Source organism: Sylvia atricapilla, chromosome Z, assembly GCF_009819655.1.
Source record: "Sylvia atricapilla isolate bSylAtr1 chromosome Z, bSylAtr1.pri, whole genome shotgun sequence".
In the NCBI taxonomy this organism is placed as follows: domain Eukaryota; kingdom Metazoa; phylum Chordata; class Aves; order Passeriformes; family Sylviidae; genus Sylvia; species Sylvia atricapilla.
The window spans coordinates 37,738,695-37,764,759 of NC_089174.1; the positions used below are offsets into that span (position 1 = coordinate 37,738,695).

General features: G+C 37.7%; 1 protein-coding gene across 2 annotated transcripts; it reads right to left on the reverse strand.

Annotated features, from left to right (window-relative positions):
- Window positions 1-5,289: 5,289 nt before the first annotated feature.
- Window positions 5,290-15,079, reverse strand: LOC136373536 (protein FAM240B-like). Of its 2 annotated transcripts, XM_066338454.1 has the most exons (3): window positions 14,994-15,079; window positions 9,070-9,218; window positions 5,290-6,628 (listed from the first exon to the last, which is right to left on the reverse strand). In XM_066338454.1, the coding sequence occupies exons 2-3, from the start codon at window positions 9,213-9,215 to the stop codon at window positions 6,496-6,498; spliced, it is 279 nt and encodes a 92-aa protein (XP_066194551.1). In that variant the 5' UTR covers window positions 9,216-9,218; window positions 14,994-15,079; the 3' UTR covers window positions 5,290-6,495. The 2 variants fall into 2 exon arrangements, with proteins under 2 accessions (XP_066194551.1, XP_066194552.1); XM_066338455.1 differs by lacking the exon at window positions 14,994-15,079 and having other exon boundaries at window positions 9,070-9,272.
- Window positions 15,080-26,065: the final 10,986 nt, after the last annotated feature.

Genomic DNA, 26,065 nt, shown 5'->3' on the forward strand with positions numbered 1-26,065 from the left:
TGATCCTGAAGAATTTTGATTCTGTAAACATCATTTTTTTGTGCCTAATTTAACTATACAGGAAAAGATCAATCTTTGGTCAAGGATGTTTCTCCCTACCACTGTACATATAAAAATTAGATTAATTGGTGTAATCATATTTCTTTAATTCAATCTGTATTTAATGATTTCTCTTATCAACACACGGACATGAGCGTGAAGACTTTGATGGAGCATGAACCTTTCTGACCATTCAATATCTATACATAAGAGCATGCAACAATTGCAGGAAGGTATGACCAAACTCAGAATCAAAGAAAGATCATGGTTAAATGATCTGTTTGGTTGGCTAAGCCTTACCCCATTGTGGAGAGAATTTTTGAAAACAGGCATGTATGTGTTGATTGTTGTCATAGTTATCATGGTATTTGTGCCTTGACTACTTCAGTGCAACAGACAGAGGTTTGACAAAGCTGTCAGAGCAGTTTCATGGTTCAAACAAGATGGGGAGATGTTGAAACCCTGGGCACTGGGAATTTTAGACTTTCTCTACTGACAGGCACAGACCCCCAAGAAAATACTGCATTTGGCCTGAGGCCTTGGAAAAGGCTTCCAGAATAGAATGATAGCACTGGGATTATCGGTATGTAATTTGAATAGAAATGTGTAATATCACATGGTGGAAAATTAAGAGTTTAAGGTTTTAGAATATAGTAATATATATATATATAGCAAGATGTAGATTTTAAGGCATAGGCTAGTCCTTTTCTTTCACCTTCTTCTTCATGGGTCTAGCTGGTATTTTGTAATTGGATAGAAGGGTCTGCATTGCAGGCCACGGATGGTTGGTTATTGGATTAAAAGCAAAAATAACTTAGGTGTTACTTCTTAGTTGGACAGTTTGTCTTTGTCCTTAAAAGGCCTTGCAAAGAGATAGATCTGGCTCCATTTTTACTTTGTTAGCTAGGAAGTGCTGTAGATCTCGCAGCTTGCGAGACTGTAATATAGATAAGAATTAATAAACATCTGAGTCAGAACACTAAATACCATCTCGAGCATTTAATCCCGACTCTGGCAGAAAAAGAAGATAAAAGCAACAAGGGACTATTTTTTAAAGAATTAGCCAAATAGCTAGCCCAAATATACTATCATTCAGATTTGCTACTGTATTTTTTTCTGTGACTTTGATTCTTGACAGAATTTTTTTTTTTTTTTACTGTAGCTCTCCTTCAAAAAAACAGGACCCTGATTATGAACCACTGAAGTCATTTCAGTGAGTCTGAACACTGGCACTATCTACTAGTAGAATCTCACATTCCATTAGATGCTAGTAGGATATTAGTTCATTTAAGGGACAATGCTTGAGACAAGTGCAGCTAATTATGGAGGTAGCACATGATGACCCACTGTTAAGTTTGGCTTCCCTCGTAGTACAGTCCTGTTTCAGTTTGTTTGTTGACCTGTCACTTTTGGAGCTTGAATTTTTCCTGCTTTTTGTCCATCATAGCTTGAAATATGTTTAAAATGCTGGTCACTACATAACACACAGATAAATATGGACATCTGAAATGGTGGGGAATAATAAGTAGAGTTTTGAATTGTCTGTTCTGACTATTGAATTTTTGTATTCAGTTTTGTCTTAAATGTATAACATTATGGATAGATCCTGTTCTTGGTAAGAAATAAATAATATATTAATGTTTAATTCACTAATAGAAGTGTTCTCAGCAAGTATAAGACTTTCTATAGCTACTCTCTGCTTCATTCTTACTTATCTACAGATGCCTTTTTCAATCCAGAAGTACTTTAAAGTGATTTACTATTCTTTATTCCCACTGTGGTGCAGTTAAGTGCTGTTTATTAGGAAATGTTGAGAACATTCCTACAGGACACAGGCAGTTTGTAATTAGTCTACATTTGGTCTACAAAGTTGGTAATTATGCTCATATTCCTATAATTTAAGTGTAGAAATGAAGCATACATACTGTTTTATGGTTTCAGAAGTTAGATCTGTTCTGAGTTTTGCGGAGGGAGGCTCTGTTCAATTACATGCGGCTCCAGTGGGTGAATTGTCCAAACTGTGCTTAGTTGTGCATGCTAGCATATGTACATGGCTAATTAAGTTATCATTCCTGAGCTCAGCTGAGATCCACCTTTAGATCTATGTGAAACATATGATTGTGCTTTGATCTGACCTATATTATTCTGGTTGGGTTATACTCATCTACATTAGCAGGTGACAGAGCACATCACCAAGCAGCTCGATAGATCAAAGTGGCTGCTGCTGACATCCCTGCATTAGCCTATGCATGGTACAGAGGCTATATCAGACTCAATATAATTTGGTTAGTTGGACCAAATAAACCTGTTAGGAAGGTGTCTCAAAACTGTCTGAAGACCTAGCGCTTTTCTCAGATCCTTAGAGGCTAGGGTTCTTTTATGTACACTTGGAATACAGCTTTTGGTCTGGTTTTGGCTCCTCAGAAGGATGCCTGGTTTGCATGGCTTAAATTGGCTACAAACCAGTATGTGGTACATACAGACAGTCAAGGGTTTAGCTTAAAAATGTCTCTTCTGCTCTGAATTTAAGTGCAAATTCAGGTGGAGCAGCTGACAGCAGTTGAGTTGCTGCATCCTGCCTGTAACAGATTGTATGATTGTTTTATCATGGTGTCCAAATGAAGCCAGACTGCTTCCATTAATATGGTTTACAGTCAACCTTTAGACTGCCTTGATTTAGGTAAGCCAGGCTTCAACAACTGGCTGCAGCTCAAAGTGAGTTTAAGAAAGCAAACTGCTGTTTCTCAGGCATTAGTCACTGGTTCCTGGATCAGACAGCACTTAAAGAGCAACAATGTGAATGGGTATAAATTGTGCTCACCATGTCTGTCATGCACATAAATCTGGGCATGCTAAGTGGGTGCCCTACAGCTGACATCAGTATGCCAGCTTAAGTGCATGATCCACACCTATTGCATCATATACCATAAAGTTAAAGTCCCATGACCAAAATACTAGCCACTGACATATCCTGTACAAAATTAGTTGTTTACTGACTTCAGCAAATGCCAGGGCTGGTTTATGTACTGATGTAAGATATGGTAATGTCTTTCTAGTGCAGGGTCAGGGTGGTACTTATTATGCAAATTTTTATTCAATTAATATCATTATATTTAATATTCATTCTGTTAATTTCCTATTAGGCAAATTATTAAACCTTATGGAAGAAAATCTGGGAAATTTGTTTCTCTTCTCAAATAACTGGCCCAACTTCCTTAATATAGTTACTGAAATCTAAATTTTCTTTCTTTTTTTTTTTTTTTTTTTTTTTTTTTTTTCCTCCCATTGGAAAGATAGAGGAACTAGGGACACAGGAGTTAAAAATATGCTGTATTCCATTGAAGTGACCTACTCTCCTAACAGATTATGATCACTGAATAACATATTTTATATACAGCAGCCATGCATATGAATGTGCATGTTTTTAAAATATAACAATTCAACTTGAACCAGCTTTTGTTTGGGTTTTTTCTGACAGCCAGATTTAACATTTTCGTTTCTGCATGAAATGTCTAAGTTCATGCTTGAGTGTCACCAATTCAGTGAATACAGCAAAACGACGAAACATTATCTGCCACCTTCTTGTCTGCCTTCTGCTTTGCAGTTTGCAACAGCAAATCTGGCTACATCAACTGCTAGACTTTATTATTTCTAGTACCTGATATCTGTCTCAGTCTGGGTGTATGTGCAAATAGCAGTGAAAATTAGATGAACACCTGCATTTAGGAACAGAAACACCTGATGGTCAATACCACACAGGTGTCAGGTTACTGCTATCATGTAAAATGTGTGCTAGGATAAGTAATGATGACTAATGAACGCATATGCACTTGAGCAATGCAGAAAGAGATGTGTTTTGTTAAGTGTGGGAGCATTTTGGTTTTTTCACACTTTGTGCTATGCACACTCTTTGCTGCATCAGAAATCCATTCACAACTGAAATAGGTTCTGTGCACGTGTGAAGGTAAACAATGCCCGCAACACCCCTTTGGTGTGTAGCTAACATGATGCAAACTGCTTGTAGTGGAAGTGATTTCACATGTCCCTGGACACCCCCAGAGCTCCTTACAGAAAAAATACTCCTCAGAGCTAAGGTAGTTTTTGGGGAAGTGCTGAAATTTGCTTTGTGTGAATTACATCTACTTGTGTAGTCCTTTTCCTATCTTACCTAACTTCATAAACAACCAGAAAGAGTGCCATAAAAGTCTTCTTATTAAATAAAAACATTGACTTTAAGTGTAAAAGAGCAATAAATGCTTATTGGGACAGCTTTTCTTGGATCTTCTCTTGTCACACGGTCATGGAGTATGGATAAGCTGCACTGACTTGGGTGGCATTACATAATTCAGTGGTTAAGCTAACAAATCTAATAGATCTGGTTTTCAGAAGTGAAGAAGCTGGCATTTCTCCATTTCGATAGCCCATGGTTGTGTCTTTTAGCAATGGCTACAGCAAGGAAAACAATCCAGTTTTTTGGTAAGTTGCAGCTGTTTCAAGTTGTGTTTGATCTACCTCACCAAAGAAAAAGTTTAGTTTAGGTGTCGTATTTTAGGAATGATATTACTTAGTTTAGTACACCCACTAAAAAGAAAACCACAAACCTCTGGTGGCAAATGAAAGGCAGAGATTACATCTTGAGATAAGAACAATTTACCTGAAGCAGCAATGAGGTAGGAAAACAGAAGTACTCAAAGACAGGGTGAGGTACCTGCAAAAATTACTGACCGACATGCCTGTCCCTGAGGTGATGAACAATGGCCAGTGAGTTCTCCACTCCAACTGTTCCCCTACCCCAAGCCACTCCCACTTCTTCCCCAAAGGGTCCTGGACTTCCTACCCCCAGAGATGGCATGAGGCAGTATAGAATAACACCCAGACATGGCTATGGAGGTCTAGGTTCCAATCCCTCACAGCTACTGTGAAAAGTCAACTCTGTCCTGGCCCAAACCAGGATACTGGGTTACAGAAAGAGCTTTTCAGAGAACAGTGGGAAATAAGTAGATGCAGAAGAGAAACACCAGTCTTGCAGGGCAAAAGCAGCTACAACTTTTATTATTTTTTTCAGCATTGCTTTTCTAATGGAAAATGGCCACTGAAAGAAACAATTGCATGCTTTTTGGGTCAGTTTTTATGAGAAGAAACTGATATTACAATCCTTTAAGTTTTCAATAACAGAACAACCTTTAATAAAATTTTAATTGTTTTAATCCTCTGTGGAATAACAACATTTTTGTTGTTAAAAAAGCTTGCTTTTTCTGTGGCAGGATTTAATTTTACAAAAGTGAGAACATTTAGTAAAATTTTGTGGTTTAATTAAATATTGTTTTAAAAGGAGAAAAAATAGTTTCTGTGAAGTCAAAATGGCTTAATTTTTGTTCTGTTTTGAAATATATCAAATGTACTCCTACCTACTGCTTTAGTATAAATATAGATTCAAAGAAAATCTCTGGAACAATACTGTTAAAGAAAAACAGCTGTTTAAACTTATGAGTCTTTTCTTGCATACCAGAAATTATTTGAAGAGAAAACAAATAAATGTTTTAATCCAAAAGACTAGTATTTAGATACCCAGACATATAGGTAAATAGGGCACACTATTACTACCCTGCGTTTAGTTTTTCCTACCTTTGTTTTACCTAACCCAGAAAAAGATGCAGAAATTGTTCGGATTAGTGCATGTCAGGTATGGCAAGTGATACTTTGCAAAGCATTTCTGTGCTGCTATGAGTTGCTGCTTCTATTTCAAACTTTCACACTGACTTGCTCTTATTACTCTAACATTTGTCAGACTGGCTCACAATAAAGGCTACTGGCTCAGAAGTCTTTCTCTTACATATTCCAAGAAAGTAAAAGTAATTTTTTCTGTTCATTTAATTATTAAGATCTGTAAATATTCTTATATGTTGATCAGAAAAGCTGGTTGTTTTATTTTTCCCTCATTCCATTAAAGAATATTTTTCTCCTTCTGGCCAGCTGATCAGGCTAATCCTTAACTCCCTCAACTGTGGCTCTTCCAGACAGACAGAACATCTTATGTCTGCATTAAGCCTGTGAGCTCAGAGTAAGCCAGACTCCGTGAGCTGTGTAAATGGAAATGTGCAATTTTGCATGCAGCTGTCTGAATGTATTATTCCTATTAAACAAGCCACCGTCTTTCCTAGCAGTATGTTGTTGTCACTTGGAAGTGCAGTTACATAAGACAATCCTGATACATCACAGTAATAATATATCATGGAAAATTAGAGTTGTCTGCTTCTCATTCTTTGCACTTTTGCTTTCCCTTGTAGCATTATTCTTGCACTGAATTTCAATAGGACTTTAATAGTGGCCCTAGTAAGAGGTTTGGAAAATGGGCAGAATCTGACTTTTTGGTTGTTCAGCTGTGTAACTGCTAGTTATAGGCACATGCAAAAGGTCAGAATTGGGCCCAGTGCTTGCTGTGTTTGCACAGTAAGTTTAAGCAACAGTTTTATCTGGTGAGGGAAGAGCCTCGATAGACGGTGGCATCATTTGCTCTTCCCGTGTTTTCATGTGTGCCTGGACCTGCCTTACTCGACCTTCCAGCCGCAGAGTCCATTCCTGGCGAAGCCTGCAAAGAGAGTACAAGTGCTTAGCAGTTATTGAGCCAAATCCTTCAAATGTATCCAGGGCTTTTCAGCAGGGTTGAAGCTTTCCTCTCTTTCATCACCAGAGCACTTGTCCTGTATTTATTTACCAATTACACATCCCTCTAGCTTGCTGGATTTGGAATGCAGGGGAGAAAAGGATAGTGCTGATAATATCAGTGGTTGACATTGCTGGATTCCGAATGAGTCAAACAACTGCTGAAATACTGTCACTGTGAAGAACTCTGGTTTTCCCTCTAGGGTATTCTAAAAGTCACACAGGAGTACTGCCTATGCAGTAAGGTCATTCAGTGTGTAAATGAAAAATTACAGTTTTCCCCCCAACCCCTCATGTTCTGCTCTAAAATGCTACGGAGAAGAGCAGGCTGAACTTAAAATATATTCTTCCGGGTAAAAAAAGAAAGCAAAAACAACTCCGCAGACCTTGTATGTATTTAATGAAAGGAATTGATGTCACATGCAAGAAGAGCCACATAGCTTCAAGACACAAGTATAGTAAAAGCAGAAGACAAAATCTCTAGGGACCACTGCAAGATGTTGGCTGAAGGAAATGTCATGAAACACCTGACCCAGCAATGTTATAAGATTAGATATTATATGGTAATGCCAAATGCATCATAGAATATAGGGGTTTTAAGTTACATTTGGTGTGATGAAAAGAACAGCAGTCAGTGATTTCATATGAGAATAACTCAGCAATAGCTCTTTCATATGGGTGCTTGTGTTATCTTAGATTCTGAGTTTGGTTTTACATTGTGTTTTAAACTACTTTGTCTTCAATATCCCTTTGTGCATATAGATAAACATCAAAAAAAGAGGTGCAGTGAGTTAGGAAAATATTGCCATTGAGAATACTGGTGTTTCTCATCAGTGTCCTACATATCACAAAGGGAGCATTTGCCTTTATGTAAAACCATATAATTCTCCCGAGTGCCTCTGACATGAGATAGCGGATATGTATGTTTTTTAACAAAAGTGTTTATTACCTCCTGAAAGTATCACTTTTTTTCAAATTAGAGAACACTTTGTGAACAATCTGGGCCCTTACTGGACAAGAGACTTTGAAGGAACTTGCTTGGGTCTATTTCAGTTGTGATGGGTCAGTTAAGACGTATTGAATACGTAAGTTAACACATAGTCAAGGTTTTTCCTCTGCAATTCTTTTTTTTGCTTCAGAGTAGAGCTTATAAAGGCTTTTAACATTTTCAACTTTGTGAAGTGAAAAATGTTATCTAAACCACAAATTGCATTTTTTTGGCATTGTCTTCTCATGGTAGTCTTCTGTGATCTAGGGTGATAAATGTTTCCAGTGAAGCTGAGCACTTTCCTGGATTTTATCATGTATGTTTTTTCTCCAGCAACTTCATGATTGGGATATGAGAATACTACTGACTAGCTGGATTAGGACACTGGAAGCAGGATTGTCCATATCTGACTTTTTCAAGACACAAGGTCTGCCCAGATCTCAATTTTCAATTATCTAAACGACAATACTCCCTTTTTAGGCCCTAGGGTCAAAGTACCTAAAATTTTTTCTAAGAAACAGCCTTTAGCAGAAACTTCTAATTTGTTGAAGTCAAATTAGTTTATGTGCATATCCCAGCATTGAGAAAAGTTTATACAAGAAAATCCTTGGCAATTTCAGGAGGAAAGTACAAAAGGAAACCACACAAGACATGGTATTTCTTGTCCTCTGTTTCTGTCCGTTAGTAGTCAGGGAATTCACTTAGTATGCAGGTGATGCTCGTTCACAGTTCTGAGTTGCCACAAGTTGAACAAATATTTGAAGCAGTCCACCACACTTGTGCAGAGTACAGCAAATAGCTTTCTCTGGGCAGTCCCTGTTGTCTTATACTGCTTTGTAAATGTTGTCCCCCACCTACCCCAACAAAACAAAACAAACAAGAAACACCCAAAACAATAAAAATTCCACAACTTTTTCCATTGAATGGGGAAATCTCACTGTGGAATTTTTACCTTTGGGCTTATATGATGTGAAGGGTTGTTAAGCATGACAAAGGTGTTTTTTATTTTACAGATTAGGTGGGTGGTTGTCCCTTTAATGTAATATTATTTTGTTTATTTGTGTATCTGTACCAGTTCTAGGTGAAATTCCTGCTATTTTCTGGCTGTCACAAGCAGTAATTCCAAAGTGCTTTATTTTTTCATGGCTATGCTCCAAGGCCTTTGAAGAATGCTCATGGGGTTTAGGGGTGAGGGTTGACTGAGTTTCCATGCAGGAGAGCCATGGTAATATGAGACAAGCAGCTGTGAGAGGAAAAGTGCCAAAGATCCAGAACACAATCTGTGCTATGAATAAAGCAGTACAATAGCAGGTTACCTTATTTTAAAACACGTGATGATATGCCTTTCTGTCTTGTGGAAAAGAAAAAATACCACTTACTTATTCAGGGCACTTTTGCTCAGCCTAGACTCTTCAGCTTCTTGTTGCTTAGTTTGCTCTTGAATGACCTTTTCCCAGAAGTTCTTCAGCTCTTCTGCATCATGACCACCCATCCCATGGCGTCTAAAGTTCGTGTGCTTGCTCATTTTCTGAAAAGCAATTTGGAGGTCAGAGAAGTCAAAAGCCTGACCTGAGGCAGATATTGTGTTACTTAGCCCCTTGAAATTTCATTCTCAGGAAGTGCTATTAAAATAAAGTATGTCACCTGAAAAGAATAGGTAACTGGTGCTTAGTCTGCCTTGAACCAAAATATAAGGCATTGAAACAGGCCTTGGGTGACAGTTGAATGGCATAACTATATTTTTGCTACTGAGTAATGACGGTGCATGGCGCAGTTCACTGAAATATTGTGGGTACCTCAGTATTTGTGATACTTTAAGTAATTTTAGAACTCGTGAAAAGTGCTTTCAAATATAGTGCCATTATCACTGGACTTCAGACTGGATGTGAAGGACTTTCTTATTCTCTATCTACCACATCTGAGAACAGATCATAGATGTTTTACCTCAGGGAAATGCATTGCTCCTAAATGATTCCTTTTGCTACTCAAAATGATGTCATGCACAAAATATGCATGGGAATTATGAATCTGAAACACATGGAATGCCAAGCCCCTGGGGAGCTTGTTATGGTCTTGTTCAATACTTTATCGAAATTCAGTCTTAAATAGTGTTAAAAGTAGAGGTCATTAAAATACAGGGATCAATTCCAATAAATCATAAAAGTGACAGAAAAGAGGCAAATTTGTCGTTGCTAAATGCATGTTATTCAAACATTAAAATTCTCATCATGTCTGATGTTCTTGCTGATATTACCATATTATGTTGATTATCAGATTGTAATGGTACTTTGAAAAGTTAAGTTCTGTTGCCTATTTCCTGAATCAGCCTCTTCCACTAAGTCCCATCAGGAAGTGGGAGGATACAAGAAAAACCCCAAAAACCTAAACTCCAGAGTTTTCTATTACTAGATCAACACTTAATTTGATGGTTGCTATGAAATAAATCCCTTTGCTTTCTTCTGTTTATCTGTATTCTGCTATCATTAGATACTTTTGCCAACACTCCACTCTGTAATGGTGATGAATTAATGCCTCATAGACCCTGATATGTACTTGTGAATCTTCTTCCTAGATGTTTTCATACTTCAGCAGCTATTCTTGATAAATATAACAAAGAGTATGCTAATGTAGGCAAATCCGAGGAAACTTTTCCTTTGTACAATGCTGTAAAGTGGAAGATTAGAATGAAAGAGAAGGGCAGTCGTATATAACAAAATTAGGGCAGATTTCGGAAATGTTACTATCAAATACAGTATTTGAAACTCCTGGCACCCTGAAAGGACACATAAGTAAGTTCTGGGCATCTTTCTAAATAGAATATTTTAGATTTGTCATAATTTTCATGAATCAATTTTTTTAAAAGATCAGTAATAACAAATAATTTTGCCAAAATTAGTGCAAAGTCTGGCTGGAATGGAAAAATTGATTCAAACAAAAAGAAAAATCTCTTTAAGATACATTATTTTTCCATTGATAAGTCCAGTTGCTTAAAGACCAGCACAGCCCAATTGGAGTGATAACAATGAACTGATTAGATCATATAATATAACCTCCTGTGTGATGGAGTACCTCAAATAGCCAGAAAATTGGTCCTCTTCACAGTAAGGTCAGCAAGAGCTGCAGTATCACCAAAACAACCAGGTATTTTTCTCTGAGGCAAACAGCAATTTTCTAGTATTTCCCTTGATGTGGGCTGGGGATGCTGTAGACGTAGCACAGCATGATACAGCAGGAGTTGTTGCATTGGTGTGGGTACACCACCCTACTAACACCTTTTGCTAAAAGTGTTGTGTTTGGCAATGAATATGGTCAAAACGGATATATGGGTAATCTTAATAATATTTTGTCTCATGCTGAGGCCCCAAAATAATTCTTTTATTTAAGGCTTCATCTTGCAAGAAAATATGCATGCCACAGATACACTGGAACATGCCCTATCTGTGTCCTAATTCCACAGGTCTTGAGCAGTGTTAAAATAAGTGTTCTGGTAATAGCTTGTTACAGTGAGTGATGGAATCTGATTATTTCATCATTCCTGGATCAGCAGGTCACACAGGTCTTCGCACCATTTAGAGGCTCTTCTATCACTAGCAGCTGCCCACTTGACACTCTACAGATAATTATCCCATTGCCTTAGAAGCCAAGTGCAAGTTGCTGACAAACTGAATCAATGTGCCCTCCAAACCCTATTATACTTTGCCTCATATAAGAGTCTGCCATAACATATTAACCTTTAATTAGAGATGAAATTTTTATGATTATTGAACTTCTAGTTGATGTTCTCCAAATGGTACAAAGAGGGTCTACAGTCTTTATCCGAGATTTAAACTAATTAGATTTTGAGGGGATGCATGAGGGTTTTGGCTGCCTTAGGTTTTGGCTGCACCACTCAAAAGAACATGATCTGATCAGAGAGGTGCCCAAAAGATGGAGGTACTTCTGCAAGTTTTAGTCTGCTAGGTCTGTGGGTCTTTTTGCAAGTCAAGAACTTTTGGTATATAGTTCCTAGGAATGTCAGTGACAGTTAATATTTCACATGGTATTGCTGTGGTCCTTGCTAAGACAGATTTCTGATGTAAAACTTTTGAAGACTGTACTGTCTGCATTGCTGGCCAGCCTCCCTAATGGTATGATGTGTGAACACATCCTATTTTTGAGTCTGGTATTATGACATCTAAGTGTAGAAACTAGGGTTCGTGTACACTGTAACACTTCCTTTCCTTTTTTCTAATTGAAAGATTCTTCTTATGAGCTTGGTTTGGATTCCTGAGTAACTCTTTGTATCAAAAAACCCCAACTTTATTACTGTTCTAGATAACATGTTTTCTTGATGTGTGTTTTTTTTCTTTTTTAGATGTATTAATAACATAAATTGGATTTACACTACAACGGGACTTATGTCATCAAAGTTGTTCTTGATTCCTTCACTCAGACAACTCAGGGTGCAGTAACAAGTAGGACAATTAGATTTGTCCTGTAAATAAAAAACACACTTTGTTACAGTCACTTGACCAGTTTTGTCTGGGTAGAAAGTGACCAAAGAAAATAGGTTCATTGTTCCAGAGATATTAAAGGAAAGTCAGGGAAGTGTCTTTCTGACTCCTAATGGCAAGTTGTTTTAACATGTTTATCCACTGATAAGAATGTAAAATAACCAAGAGCAAGCACTTCTATTAATTTAAAATTATTCATTCAGAAGACTTGAAATATTGTAAGCATCATTTATTAACTGAAAATTTACGCTATAAAACTTTCTGCAATATATTTTCTATGAAGGGTTACTAAAATGTGCATAATATTGGTGCAAGACAGAGTCCCTTACTAAATCTTCAACCAAGATACTTAAGGAGGAGCTATGATTATATGGGTTTTGCAGTCCTACCTCCCCATATGAAGTATAGTTTACTGCTCTTTTAGAGAGCCAGGCTGATAAAAACAACATTTAAATAAAGATGAAATTGGATCTTTGTTAAAGTGGATTATGCATCCATTAGCTCTGAACCTCAACTGTCAAAAACATGTAAGTGTGTACAAAAGAGTTTTTACAGTACTCATCATTTACCAAAATTAATTTATATGCTAACATATTATTAATTTACGGAGAATGTCCATGAGAAGAAATAATTGTAAAAACAAAATTAATGGCACTGTGAAAGAAAAATCTCCTATATTTACAATCTAGACATAAATCAGAGGGCCATGCTGCAATCTGTAAGACAGCAAATCAGTCACGAAACACAGATAGTGCCTATATATAATACATTGTTTTAAACTCATAAAATCATAGAGTCACAGAACATGCTGAATTGGAAGGGACCCACAGAGATTATTGAGTCCAGCACCTGGCCCATCACAGCATCATCCCCAAGAGTAACCCCATGTGCCTGAGAGCATTGTTCAAAAGTTTCTTGAAGTCTGTTAGGCCGTGACCACTTCCCTGGAGATCCTGTTCCAGTGCCCAACCACAGTCTGGATGAAGAACCTTTTCCTGATAATCCAGCCTAAACCTTCCCTGACTCAGTCATTTCCTTGAGTCACTAGTCATCAGAGTGAAGAAGTACCTGCCCTTCTGCTTTTCTTTGTGGGGTCATGTCCCACAGCCAGGTTAAAAGAGGTTTGAAGTGTGAAAAATAAGCAGTTTTCCCTCTACAGATCTATCCCATACAAGGGAGAGGAAATTTTGCTTCTAGCTGTAAATTATATGCACAAGTTTTTTTTCACTGGCACAAAACGAGTATAGAAACAGCCAGTGGTACCACCTTCTCTTATTAAATCTGATCTGCATCTGAGTGTGCTGTGGCAAAGTGTTAAATTAGTAGGTTTCCAAATGCTCTGGTCTTAGCCTCTGCCTGGTCTGAATATTTTGAATTATTGTAATTCAATCTACATCTGCTAAGATACAAAAAGGAGTATAAAAAAATATCCAGTGCATGCAAATAATTTCTGTTCTGCACACTTTGCAGACTCTTCTTTAGACTCTAAATTTTAAAAGCCAGAAATGGCTCTTGATGCTTTGAACAAAATTGCTATTTTAGTTACCTTCCTGTGAAATAAACTAGCAGGAGAAGACAATATTTTCTAAAGTCCCAGAAAACATTTTTTACCTTTTTTTTCAGTCTTTCTATTTAACATGTATCTTAAGCTAGCCATAGTCTTAAAAATTCAGTGTTTTATACAGACAGACTTTTAGGCAAATTATTTGTGCTTTTACTTTTTAGTGAGAAGTATTTCAATACATTCAGTAGAACTGTCAGTTGAATATATTTGGAAAAAAAATCAATGTGATTTTTAGTCTGAATTATGCATAATTTAAAAAATAATTGGTTTAGCTAACAAAAAGAAAACCACCGTATGCTCTTTTCCTTATTAGAAAGTATTTTAACCAGTAATGTAAAAGAACAATTGAACATTTCCAAAGTTAATTTCCAAAATTTTTGTTGAAAGACATCTTTAACGATAACTTTTAAAATATGTATATATATATCTTAAAAATATTTCTTTTCCAAAATTTGGAGATAAGTCTGATTTTAACTTTTTAATGAATTTGACAATTCAGCCAATTTTAATATGGAACATAAGCATGTTCCTGGAAGAATTTCCACAGTCACTTCAGAGGTTTATGGTGACCATTGTAAACAATGGAAAGATTATCTTTGACTTTAACTAGACTCAGTCCCTTGGGACATATCATGACCATGAGCTGGTTTATCTTTGTCAGGACACTAATTAATATCCTATTCCTTTTGCCCTTCACCAGGGTTTGTTTGCCTAAGCATGGAATGTTTTCCAGCATTATATATCTACTACAGTACAGTTCAAACCCCATTAATAGTGCTCTTTAAAAAAAATAAAAAAATTAAAAAGCTCAAAGCTCTGGAAAGTTTTAAATTACGTATATAGAATGCATAATTTTGACTACTATCCCCTTACATATTCCTTTTATGGTGGTTTTCCTTTCAGTTGAAGTGTGTGTAATACAGAAGTTTTAGTAGTACTTAAAAAGACAATAACAAATAATAGCTTAATAACTGAAGTTATGATTAGAGTAAAACGAAACAGTGGAAAGATACCTCTTATGTTTTATAAATCACATAGAATCAGATTAATTTTCATAATGCTATACTGAAACATACAGAATTCTAGGTCATGGAGGGAACAAGAAAAAAACACCACCATTCAAATTTGCAAGATTTAACAAACCATAAAATTAATGTATACCCATGTATATCTAGGCATGTTTAATATGCAAGACAGGAAGAGAAAGATCTTATTTTGGCCAAAATACAAGAATATAAATGCTTACTTTGATTGTATAGTAGCTTCCTCTTCTGTCAAAGTATGGTTTCTTGAGTGATTAGTGAATCATGTCAGTTTTACCCCTGGCTTCCCCTTTTCAAGAGAACTCCAACTGTCAGGAATAACCGATGAAATCTATTCATCCGTGACTCATTATTTTTTGGGAGTGATGACATCTGCTATTATGAATTAGCTTAATGGCAGGGGGGAAAAGCTCAAACGCACAGTCTCATTTTGTGAACTCTGCAACACACCACAAGGAATGACCAGACAGTTACAGGGCACAAACTCTGAATGCCGTGTTTGATCTGTGCTATAAATTTTGGCAGATGCCACTGATGTCATAACTTGGCTCTGGAGAAACAGTTACTCTTTGACAAGTGTGGATCACTGTAGCATAACTTCCATATGACTTGCAAGAATTCAGCAGGGTCCCTTCCAAGAAAAAGGATAGATCTGAAAAGAGCATGTTGAATAACACGTCTTGTCTAACGTTTGTGCTACTGAGTGACTGACAGATAAATAGATTTCTTTTTTACCCATTTTGAAGTGTTGGTCTGCAAAAGCACCTGGTAGACTACACGACAGGATTCCAGCTAAGCCGTTAATACATTCAATAGTGCAAGAATCTGACCAGCAGGAAGCTGAAACAAAGCATATATAATTTGTTACAGAACTTAGCACTGCAACTTCTTGGACAGATTCTTCCTTCATCCACTGCTACTCCTAGGAGAACAGGAAAACACAAGCAAGTAAGGTGCTACTTACTCTGACAAAGGGAGAGAAAACAGTGACATACCGTCTGCTCTCAGCTTTTATTGGCAACCTGACTCCATAACCTTTGGTAGCTCGGCAAGTTCCACCTTCAAGTTAATTATTTTTTTACTCCAGGTATTTCCAGTGAAAGCTTGATCCAGGATTTTCTGTGTCAAGTACTTTTCTTTTAATCTAAAATCTAAATGTATTCAAGAGAAAAGCACCCTTCTCTTGTCTTCAAACTATACAGGGCAGAAATCCCCTCTCTTCTTCTTCCTTGTTTTGATATTATAACATAATATCACAAGCACTGAGAACTGGATGTCACATTCCAGCTGAGTATTCATCCCTTTTAAGCTTCCTCATTTTGTTTGGATATAACAACTGGAATCTAGAATCACTTTCATCTTTTCCAGAGAAGTATAATGCTCATTACAACTTTCCAATTGATTCATGCACTCACCTAGTACTCCTCTTATTTTTTGCAACATATAAGGTTCAACTTATGACAGAAATTTTAATTAGATCTCAAGTTCACAACATGCCTTTTGTGCCATTTTCTCTATTTCAATCCTTCAGGTAATTTCTTTCTTTCATTTTTGAAATTCACTGCCCTATGCTTATGACAACCTTTGTGTTCTCCAGAAAATTTTTTTTCTTTCACTGCTTCATTTTGCGCCAAATGCTTCTGCTCAAAACAGTAGTAACATTCTTTCTAAGACAGCTCTGAATTAATTCCTTTTTAAAACTTCTCTCAGTTAGGGAGCTTTTACTAAAAGATTTTTTTTCACTTAACAATTTCTAAGTTTAAATAGAAAAACCCTGGTGAGATCATAAGAAAGTGTGGTGGGTTGAATGCAGACTAAAATTATTTACTCTTTTTCTGTTGTGAGATAGGATTAGGAGAAAAAGCAAAGCAGGCTTAAATTTTAAAGGGTGTAAAGAAAGCTTTATTAACCTAACTACAAGAGGGAAAAAAATAATTAATAAAAATTAGAATGAAACTTTCAAAACACTTTTCCTCTCCCACAACTTCTTTACCTTCTCACTGAAAAGGTATAGAGATAAAACTTGGAAATTAGGTTAAGAGGTGTACTACCTCTAAAATAGTCTTTTGTCAATTCTTTTAGAGAGAGGCATCTCTTTTGTTATGTCATGGAAACTTTTCTGCAAGAAAAACAGTTCTCTTGTGACTTTAATTTTCACAAATACCAGCTGCCAGGGAATCTGCATTCATGAACTCCTTTCCATTTCACGCAGCCTTTCTGCAGCTGCATTTATGAGCCATGTAAACTCACAGGGTACAATTTTAAAGATGAGCTGTTTAGAAGCCAACGTTTTCTTCACATCTCTCTGATGTAATTTTTATTTCTAGGAAAAGAGGTTTTCTTCTTCTCTCCCTGCGGACAAGTCTTCATTGCATCTCTCTCTTTCTCTGTTTAAGCTTCTCATGAGAAGCTTCAACATTTCCTTAATTCAACACAAATGCTGATATCTTCAATTTGAACACTTTTCATCTCCCCATACATGTCTTTCATGAATTAAAGGGATATTTTAGGATATCACAGTCTATTACTATGACCTTACAAAAGAATTTCAGGCTAAGACTAAACATCTTATCTTTCTTTTCTCATCTAGGACTTGACTCCTCCTTCACTGACCTTAATGTCTTCTTATTATCTCTCTACCTGTCTCCCTTCTGTCCTTTTCTCTCACTTAAGAGAGGATTAGAGCTTCACAAGTTTCGTCTGTGCAAGGAGAGAGTCAATATCTCGCCTGGGACCCGTGGAGGTCATGATGACTGGTGGTAGATTTAGGCCGTGACAGGGCTGTTCAGGATACCAGGGGCTCTGGCTGCACTCAGTTTTAGCTGCAGGGCTACTCTGCATGGCTGCAGAGTCACCCTTGGTCTTGGCTGTGCCATCTCTTATAGCGCTGGGACAGCCCCTAGGCAAGATGACTTGGTAGCAGCGGCCAGAGCTGTTTACAGTAGAGAACTCTTCAGAAGCCGCACTGAAGGTGGGGAAGTGGCGGGGATGTCAATAGCAGCATGCTGCGTGGCCGAGGCCCCCGGCTTCCTCTGCCCCCGCGGGCCGCGCTGCTGGGTAAAGTGGCTTAGCGCAGGATGTTAATGGCTGCTAGGGCCCGATCCATCCAGAGCAGGGCTCTTTCTCCTCTCTTCCCCCTCCCTGGCAGCCACTGGGACAGAGCTGTAGCAGTGGCAGGGCCCAGCCCGGCCTTGCCAGGCCCTTGGGCCATGTGGTTTGCTGGAGCCAGCCCCGCCAACACCGTTACCTTTTCTCCAGCCAGAAGGAAACAGAGATTTCCTGGGATTTTTTCAATTTTTAACATGTGCGTTCACAGAGGCATGTTCAGCTTTGTAGTGGTCTAACAAGGTGTCAGTATTTAAAATCAGCCACTGATTGGTTCTGTCACAGCTTTTCTTAGAGAAATCACTTTCATGGGTGGTTTCTTTCCTCATCAAATGTCAATCAATGCAAAACCAGGACAGGAATAAAAGCTGGCTCCTCCATAGGGAAGAGAAGAAGATAGTAAAGACGCAACGAAATTCATCTTGTCTCCTAACAGAAAGAGAAACAGGTTATTTATTGTCTGCTGGATGTGGTTAGTAGACGGTGAGAATGGAAGAGAGGCAGATTGCAATGTATCATTAAGTATCCTTATAGAATCCATAATTAGTTCAGATGCCCAAGTTGCTGATGATGGTGTCAGACTCTTGCAGTTTCTTGTCTCAGAGCTACTCCTCTTTATATATAATGCAGAACTCTAGGCTTGAGAGGCAGTACCAACAGCATGCTTGTTTGATCTCCTGTATGTCTCAGAGGTGTGTTTTGCACTTTCCCAGACTATCAAATATATTGCTCATATTTTGTCTACTAGGTATCCTAAGGCATACTTCTTCGTGGCAAGAGAGTTATGGAATTTGTTCTGAAAAATCTGAGTTTCACTATATGCCAGACATAACATAGATCTTGAAATCATGCTTTTATTCCTGTGCTGAAATTGCCCAAATTCAACATCTCTGAGAACTCACACACAGTTCCACTATGCCATGTCAGTGGTACCTGGTGGTAAGACAGCATAAGAAGCACTAGACAGCAGAGGATGAGACTCCAACAAGGTATACAAAATAACCAGAGCTTTTTGATCTTTGTAAATAAGGTGACTGAGACATGGGAAGCAAGACTGATCACTGTAGTGTCAGTCTGATACCATGTAGAGATCAGCAGTATAGTCTACTCCAGCCTTCTTTTTGTTCAGAGTCAGTTGAAACAATGTTATGTGACTTTAGAAGCAGCATAGATTTTCTCTATAGACTTGTCAGGCAAATCAATATTTTGAGTAAATTATTTCAACTTCATAAATAGACACCGCTATATGTTTGAAATTTTACAGCCTAACTTGACAGTTTCACCTAAGAATTTGACAAGTCTACCATGTAGCTCTCACAGTTATGCTCTGAGAGTTGCTCCTGCTAATTTGTAATGATTTAAATCTATAGGTCTCAGATAATGTTGACTTGCACTGACATAGCCTTTTTTATAAATAACTGTATTGGATGTTGTATTACAGTAATTCAGTTTGCTACTTTTTCACCCTTTTTTTTTTTTTTTTTCCAGTTGATGCAGATACAGCCATTTATACGAAACTTTTTTTTTAATTTATGTGAGCTACTGATGCTGTCAATAAAATACTTGTTTGGCTCAGGTAACCAAAACTTATCCTCCATTAAAAAGAAGAGAATTAATTTGTTAAAGTCCCTTGAAGATTTCTGTGGGCACTTAACTACAGTGACTATTCTTATAGTCTAACATACTACAAAACATGTATTCCTTCCCCCCTGTTGTGCTAGGTCATATATGCTTAACTACCAGAAAAGGAGGTGGTTTAGTCTCAGATTTTTGTTTGGCTTCCATTTCCTTATCAGGACTGTTTGTATTTTTTCTGTTGAACATTATTTTTAAGCATGAGGGGATCAAACGAAGGTATCAAATGAAAGGTATCAAACGAAATGAAGACTAAATTGCTCTACAGCAGCTGATTCTTGATTTTCACTGATATAAAGCTACTGCCAGCTTGCAGAGCCTGTAGTATGTGATAGAGGCTCTCTCATGGAAGGGCTCCATAAGGGATTCAAGGTGCATGAAACAGGACAATGTGGGAGGTGATGAAGAAGTGTAGAAGATAGTATAGTTTTTGTAGGCTCTGGGAAAGAGCTCTTACTGTGTTATGAACTGTTTTAACACAGAAGACCAAAGAAAACTAAACCTATGTGAACAAAATGGATCAGACTCAGAAAGGCTTAAATATACTTGAAAAATGTGGTTAAAACCAAATGAGGTTAGATGTTGGTGCCAAAAATTTGATATATTTTATTTAACAGTAAAAGAGACAAGGAGAAAGAGAAGAGAAGGGAAGGGAAGGGAAAGGAAGAGGAGAGGAGAGGAGAGGAGAGGAGAGGAGAGGAGAGGAGAGGAGAGGAGAGGAGAGGAGAGGAGAGGAGAGGAGAGGAGAGGAGAGGAGAGGAGAGGAGAGGAGAGGAGAGGAGAGGAGAGGAGAGGAGAGGAGAGGAGAGGAGAGGAGAGGAGAGGAGAAAGGAGAAAGGAGAAAGGAGAAAGGAGAAAGGAGAAAGGAGAAAGGAGAAAGGGAAGAAAAGACAAGACAAGACAAGACAAGACAAGAAAAGGAGAAAAGAAAAGGAAAATGAAGAAAGAAGAAGAAAGAAAAAGAAGGAAAAAGAAAGAAAGAAAGAGAGAGAAAGAAAGAGAGAGAAAGAAGACTGCTAAGAAAGACTTCTTTCTAGACTGCTAGAAAGAAGACACCCTAGCTGACTGCTAGGGTGGGGGTAGGATGAGGAGAGAGTGACAGGGACAATGACTCCTGAGGGTCCCAATGACATCTCATTGCTCTCTTCCATCTGGTCTTCCTGAGGATGCCTTGGGATTGCTGTGCCACCACACCACGCCAAAAACTATAGAATCTAGTGGATGAATATACATTTTGGGCAGGTGGGAACACCCATGCACCTCCCTTGCAGGGAAGCAGTTTGACACTGTCCCTTGCAACACTGTGGTCTGTAGCCTCGTGCTGCAGTGCTCTGCTGCAGGACCTGGGGACCCTCTGGGGGAACCTCTGATGGGCCATGACACCCGTGTCCTTCCTGTGGGTGCAGCTTCTCCCGAGGCGAGGGGGCCCCACAGCTGAGCTCTCCCAGCAGAGGATGGGCATTCACTGCTGTCACCAGAGGCCTTTTCCCCACACAGCCAAAGCTCCTCTGCCCCCACCCTTTGGTGTCAGGCCTTCTGTGGGTCTGGCAGTGACAGCCCTGGGCCTGCGGTCTCCACTCCAAAGGTGTTAAGCTTGTGCTGTGTGAATTTATTCTTCTCCACCAGCCCTGAGTTGTTACTTTATTTTCCTCAATGAGAAAGGCCACAGTCCGGGCCCCATTCAGGGTGTGGTGGTCTTCTCTGCGACTTTGGTAATACAGTTTTGCTATAAAGGGCAAAAGTCCTTCATAAAGATGTTTAAGTCATAAACTAAAATATTTCAGTATCTGTTGTACTGTCTGAACATCTTTCTTCTATCTTTACTACTCAGCAAATGGAGCCACCGACTACACGTTCAGGAAATTTCCATAGTAGTCACTTGCTGAATCTTATCTTCTACAATTTCATCTATGCTGATTTGTCTTTAGTTGTCTGATTTTAACCTGAAGGGTCAAGCTTCCTGAAGCTTGACCCTTCAGGTTGATCTTCAAGTTGACAGATAAACAAGGGTTTAAGGGCCAATTAGACATTGTTTGGAGACAATGCTGCCAATCACAGGGTCTATTTAAATGCTCTCTCTCTGCACCAGATAGGGAGACATAGTATGAATAAAGCAGGAGAACATGCCAGAAACACGGCAAAAGTAAGGGGGTCAAGGTGAAAGCACTGCAGTTGGCCCTGAGAATCATATTGTTGAGCTCATGTAAACAGACATCATGCTAGATGATATGATATTATTTCATCTGCATCACTCCAAGCTGACAAGTATTTACCTCTAAGGAAGTCAGTTGTATTATGTCACAGGTCCTGTATTATGTCATATTTCCTAAAGAAATGTAAAATTATTGTACAAGAAAAGCAATTGGAGAAGCCTGATATCTTGAACATTAGAAGTGTATGATGTCCCAATGATCATGTAATACTTCATGACCTACAGTTTAAAGAAAGACTTGGCTGTGAAATGTGTAGCAAAAGTTTAGGAACAGAAAAAAAAACAGAATGGAAGACAGCACAGTGGTCGTATATGAGGGAGGTTAGAGGGTCCACATAAAAAATGTAATGCCATAAAATAAAAATTTGTGAGGCCAATTGAAATTTGGCATGAACAAACATCAGGGGACCAATGTAAAATCTATTTGGGGTAGGAAATTAACCTGTCAAATTCCTTTGAATTAGTCTGATTATGCAGTCTGAGTTTACAGCTGGTCAGTGCTATGCACATTGTGATTTGCTAAGGAAGTAGTGAAGTGTTTTCCTCAGACATTTTAAATAAGACTGGACAAAGCATCACCAAATGCACTGAGGAATCAGAGTAAATAGCAGAAAAAATGTATAAAATTACCCAGTTAGTAGTCTCCATTTATCATTTTTATGCTTCCATACTCCTATACTTGCTTCCTTTTACCTCTTATTTAATGACAGATAGGCTCATGTGAGAGAAACAAAAGTCATTAACAGGCCCAACACTCAGTAATGGAAGGATCAGCGGTTTAGGCTTTTTACCAAGTATAGTATTTCACAACTGGGCAGATGTAAAATACATTTTTAATTGTTTTTGATCTTGAATCTTGGTGCAAGATTTGATGAAGGAAATCTTTGACCTGAAACAATGGCAACTATAAGATTGAAAACAAACTAAACAAGTCTCTGAAACTGTGCATCTGGGGAAAATGTGCTACTTTCAAAAAGCAGGCCTCCTAGGTGAAACTGCTGTACTTTCTATAGCTGTATTGCACAGGTGTACAGTTACTCTGCCAGTTGCGATAATTTGCAGAGTTGATTTATGAGACCTAATGAAGACTTCTTGCAAATAAGACCCATCTTAGTTAACATCGTCTGAGTACCTGGGTTTTAATTATTTTCAAAACAGACACTTGAAATGTTGAAATTCCTGGTGGAAAGAAAAGCTCATTTTCTCACCATTTATAAGGGACAAGGATGCCTTCTTCCTCTATGGTAACCTATAAAGAGAGGCATATCACAGGTGGGACTCATACTTTTGGCTGCCATGCAAGCATCAAAAGATACCAAAATAGCTTTCTATCCCTTTCTAAATAAACATTAGATGTCTCAAGTTAGGAGGCATTTTGCTTCCAGCAGACGATTTGTTAAATTTTGTGCCATGCCTTTGTTTAGGCTCACTTTAAAATGTTAGAATGTTTCTAAGATTTTTTTCTAATATGTTCAATAGCTGCTAGGCTTCATATTTACTGCAGTGTTCCTTTCTGATTTGATTTAATGTTGTCCATCAACATCAGATGTCCTTCTAACAGCCCGTTATGAGCATTCACCACTTCCACACCCTGGATATACCTGCATAGGTTGAGGCAGTGTTCACCACCCTCTTGCCTCAGCTAATTGTCATCTTCCCCATGCTAGCAGCTTCCTCCTCCTCCTCTGCTCTGCCAGACACAATGCTGAAGGGTTTTCCTGAGCTCTGCATGCAGTGCATCCCAGAGGTTTAAAGAGGCAGAAGAGTAGGTGCTCGCTCATACGGATGTTTTGGTGGAAATGGTTTGGGAGACATCTCCTGAGAAACCTAGGTGGCAGGTTGACAAGACGAATGCTGAATGTTTTTGCTGTAGCCAAAACATATTAGCTTTTTCCTGTGTTATCTCAGACATGAAGAACTTAAGTCTACCTTTCACTAGTGCTCTCATTTCCTCTCTCTGGTTACACTGATGAACTCCATGCCGTGTTTCTCTATTCAAATGTAGAGAATATTAACTGGTCTTTTGTCCCGGTTAAAATTTATTTTAGAAAATACTTAACTCCAGGGATCTAGACAAAATGGTAAAAGTAGCAAGTATTTTTAAATTAGAAAAACAACATCTGAAGGGGGCAGAAATAAAACCGTTCACAAACATTTAGAAACAACATACATCCATCATGGTGATGGACGTTTCTAGGAGGCGAAAAGGCTATGGGTAAGAGCATTTACTAAATAGGCGTTTCTGCACACTGACCTCAAAAGATAGTGAACACCCTGTTGCCAAATTATCTTTAATTTAAAATGAGAGATAGCCTAAAGGCTGATAATAAAGATGAAATCACACAGATGAGTGTGCTTTCCCAAAGTACAGATGCTGTCTAACAACATATTTAAATGTTACATCCACTGATTCTCTTTCCAGGCACAAATTGCTAGAAAGAAATTATGTATTCATGAGTATAGGAGAAATGATTTAGAAAAGTAAGGATTTTTTTGAGAAATAAAAATATTTTGGTACCTACAGAAATAAAATCAATGTTGACCTTAGACTTGGGAAACTCCAGGGTCCTGAACAGACAATACAATGAACTGCCTTCAGTCTGCTAGCAGGTGAGTGAAAATTGATTCAACTTTATCAGCCTTATAAAATGGCTTCTGGGTTTTAAATCCAGCTTTTTGTTTTGGGTACCCTATGGATATTTTAAAGAATCCATTTCCTTAAGTTTTTGTCATGAGGAAAAAAAAATCCTGCAACAAAAGAGGACAAATAATTATTTAGAAGAGATGTTCTAGAAAACATGTTCTCCACAAAACAGGTCACTCTAATTTTTAGGCTTAATTTATCTTACTTTTAATCCTTTTCTACATCTTTTGAATATGGACGCAAGGTTGTAGTCCAAGGATGTGGACTTTAGGGACTCTAGTTTAGCAACAAAAGAGCTTATCAGGTGTCAATGACTATCAGTTTTTCTAATTAATTTCCACAGAGGTGGTCAAGTAATCAGTAAACTGTTCTAGAAGGGAAAGGTTACGAGTATATTGGGAAGCACAGTGGGGTAAAAAATGCATTAAAAATCAAAGATAATTATGTTAGTAGATATATGGTAGAAAAGAGGAAAATAAAATCTCATGTTCTAAAAATTAAGTTTAATTTTGGTTGGGTAAGAAATATATTTCTGTTACATCCAGGTTAATTTTAAATTCGATCTGAGTCTGGTTATGTTGTGCCCAGCCTACTTTAAATGCAGTAATTGTTCTTTATAATCAAGCTATTAAAATGACATTAAAATGTATTCCTCAGAAACAACATGGTAATTTATCAAATATTGTGTTAGTTTTCTTGACATTTTAATTTAAAAGCTTCTCATTATTAGTTTGGTCTCTCCGTTATTAATTACTTGAAAAACATGTCATTTTTCATGTCTAATACAAACAAATATAAGAAAAAGGGTCAAATTTTAATCTTCATGAAACCAGCATAAATCACAGATAAATGCTCTAAGTCAGTGAAAATTGTGTGACAGAGACACATCTTATGACAGACACATCTCTCATATCTGAGCAGACACAAATGAAAGTTTGTTTTAAGCATTAAGTAGAAAATTCGTAATTTGTTTACAGTAAAAGAGATGTTTTTCCACTTTCAGTTTTCAACTTTTTCAATGGTAAAATATAGAGCACCATGCAATTTCTCAACTGTTTTGTTTCTTTCAGTCAGGCTATGTCTTGAAATGTTTCCTGTAAGGTCCTGGATGTTGGTAGCTGAAGCCTATATATAAAGAATTCTCAAGCAGGAAAAAAACCAACCAAAAAACCCCCAAACAAAACCACCACCTTTTGTTTCTGTTGGAAAAGCACTGGACCTGTGTTTGTTTATGAACTCATATTTATGGCATGTATATTTATTTTATTGAAAAACAATAATTTTGAATTTTAGCTGAGAATACCTGGCATTGACATAACTCTAATTGTCATTTTATTCCACTGCTAGGACTGTGAATACTAGACTACTTAATAATTGCAAGCTGAATGAAAATTCACCAAGACTATTCTGTGAAATTGCCAGTGTTGAAAGAGTGTTGAGGACATATAACCAGATTACCTGGAAAGCACAGTACTGTACATGGAAGTCAAAACTTGCCCTTTACATTCACAAGCAATAAAGCTAAGAAAAGAGATAACACCACTGAGGTGATACCAGGAGAAATCTGACTTTTTTTCAGAAATTTGCAGAAAGCAAGGCTGACACATCTGTAGTAAAAGCATGAGGAATGTTTTTACTTATAGATATCTATGTATCTATATATATCTATAGATATATTG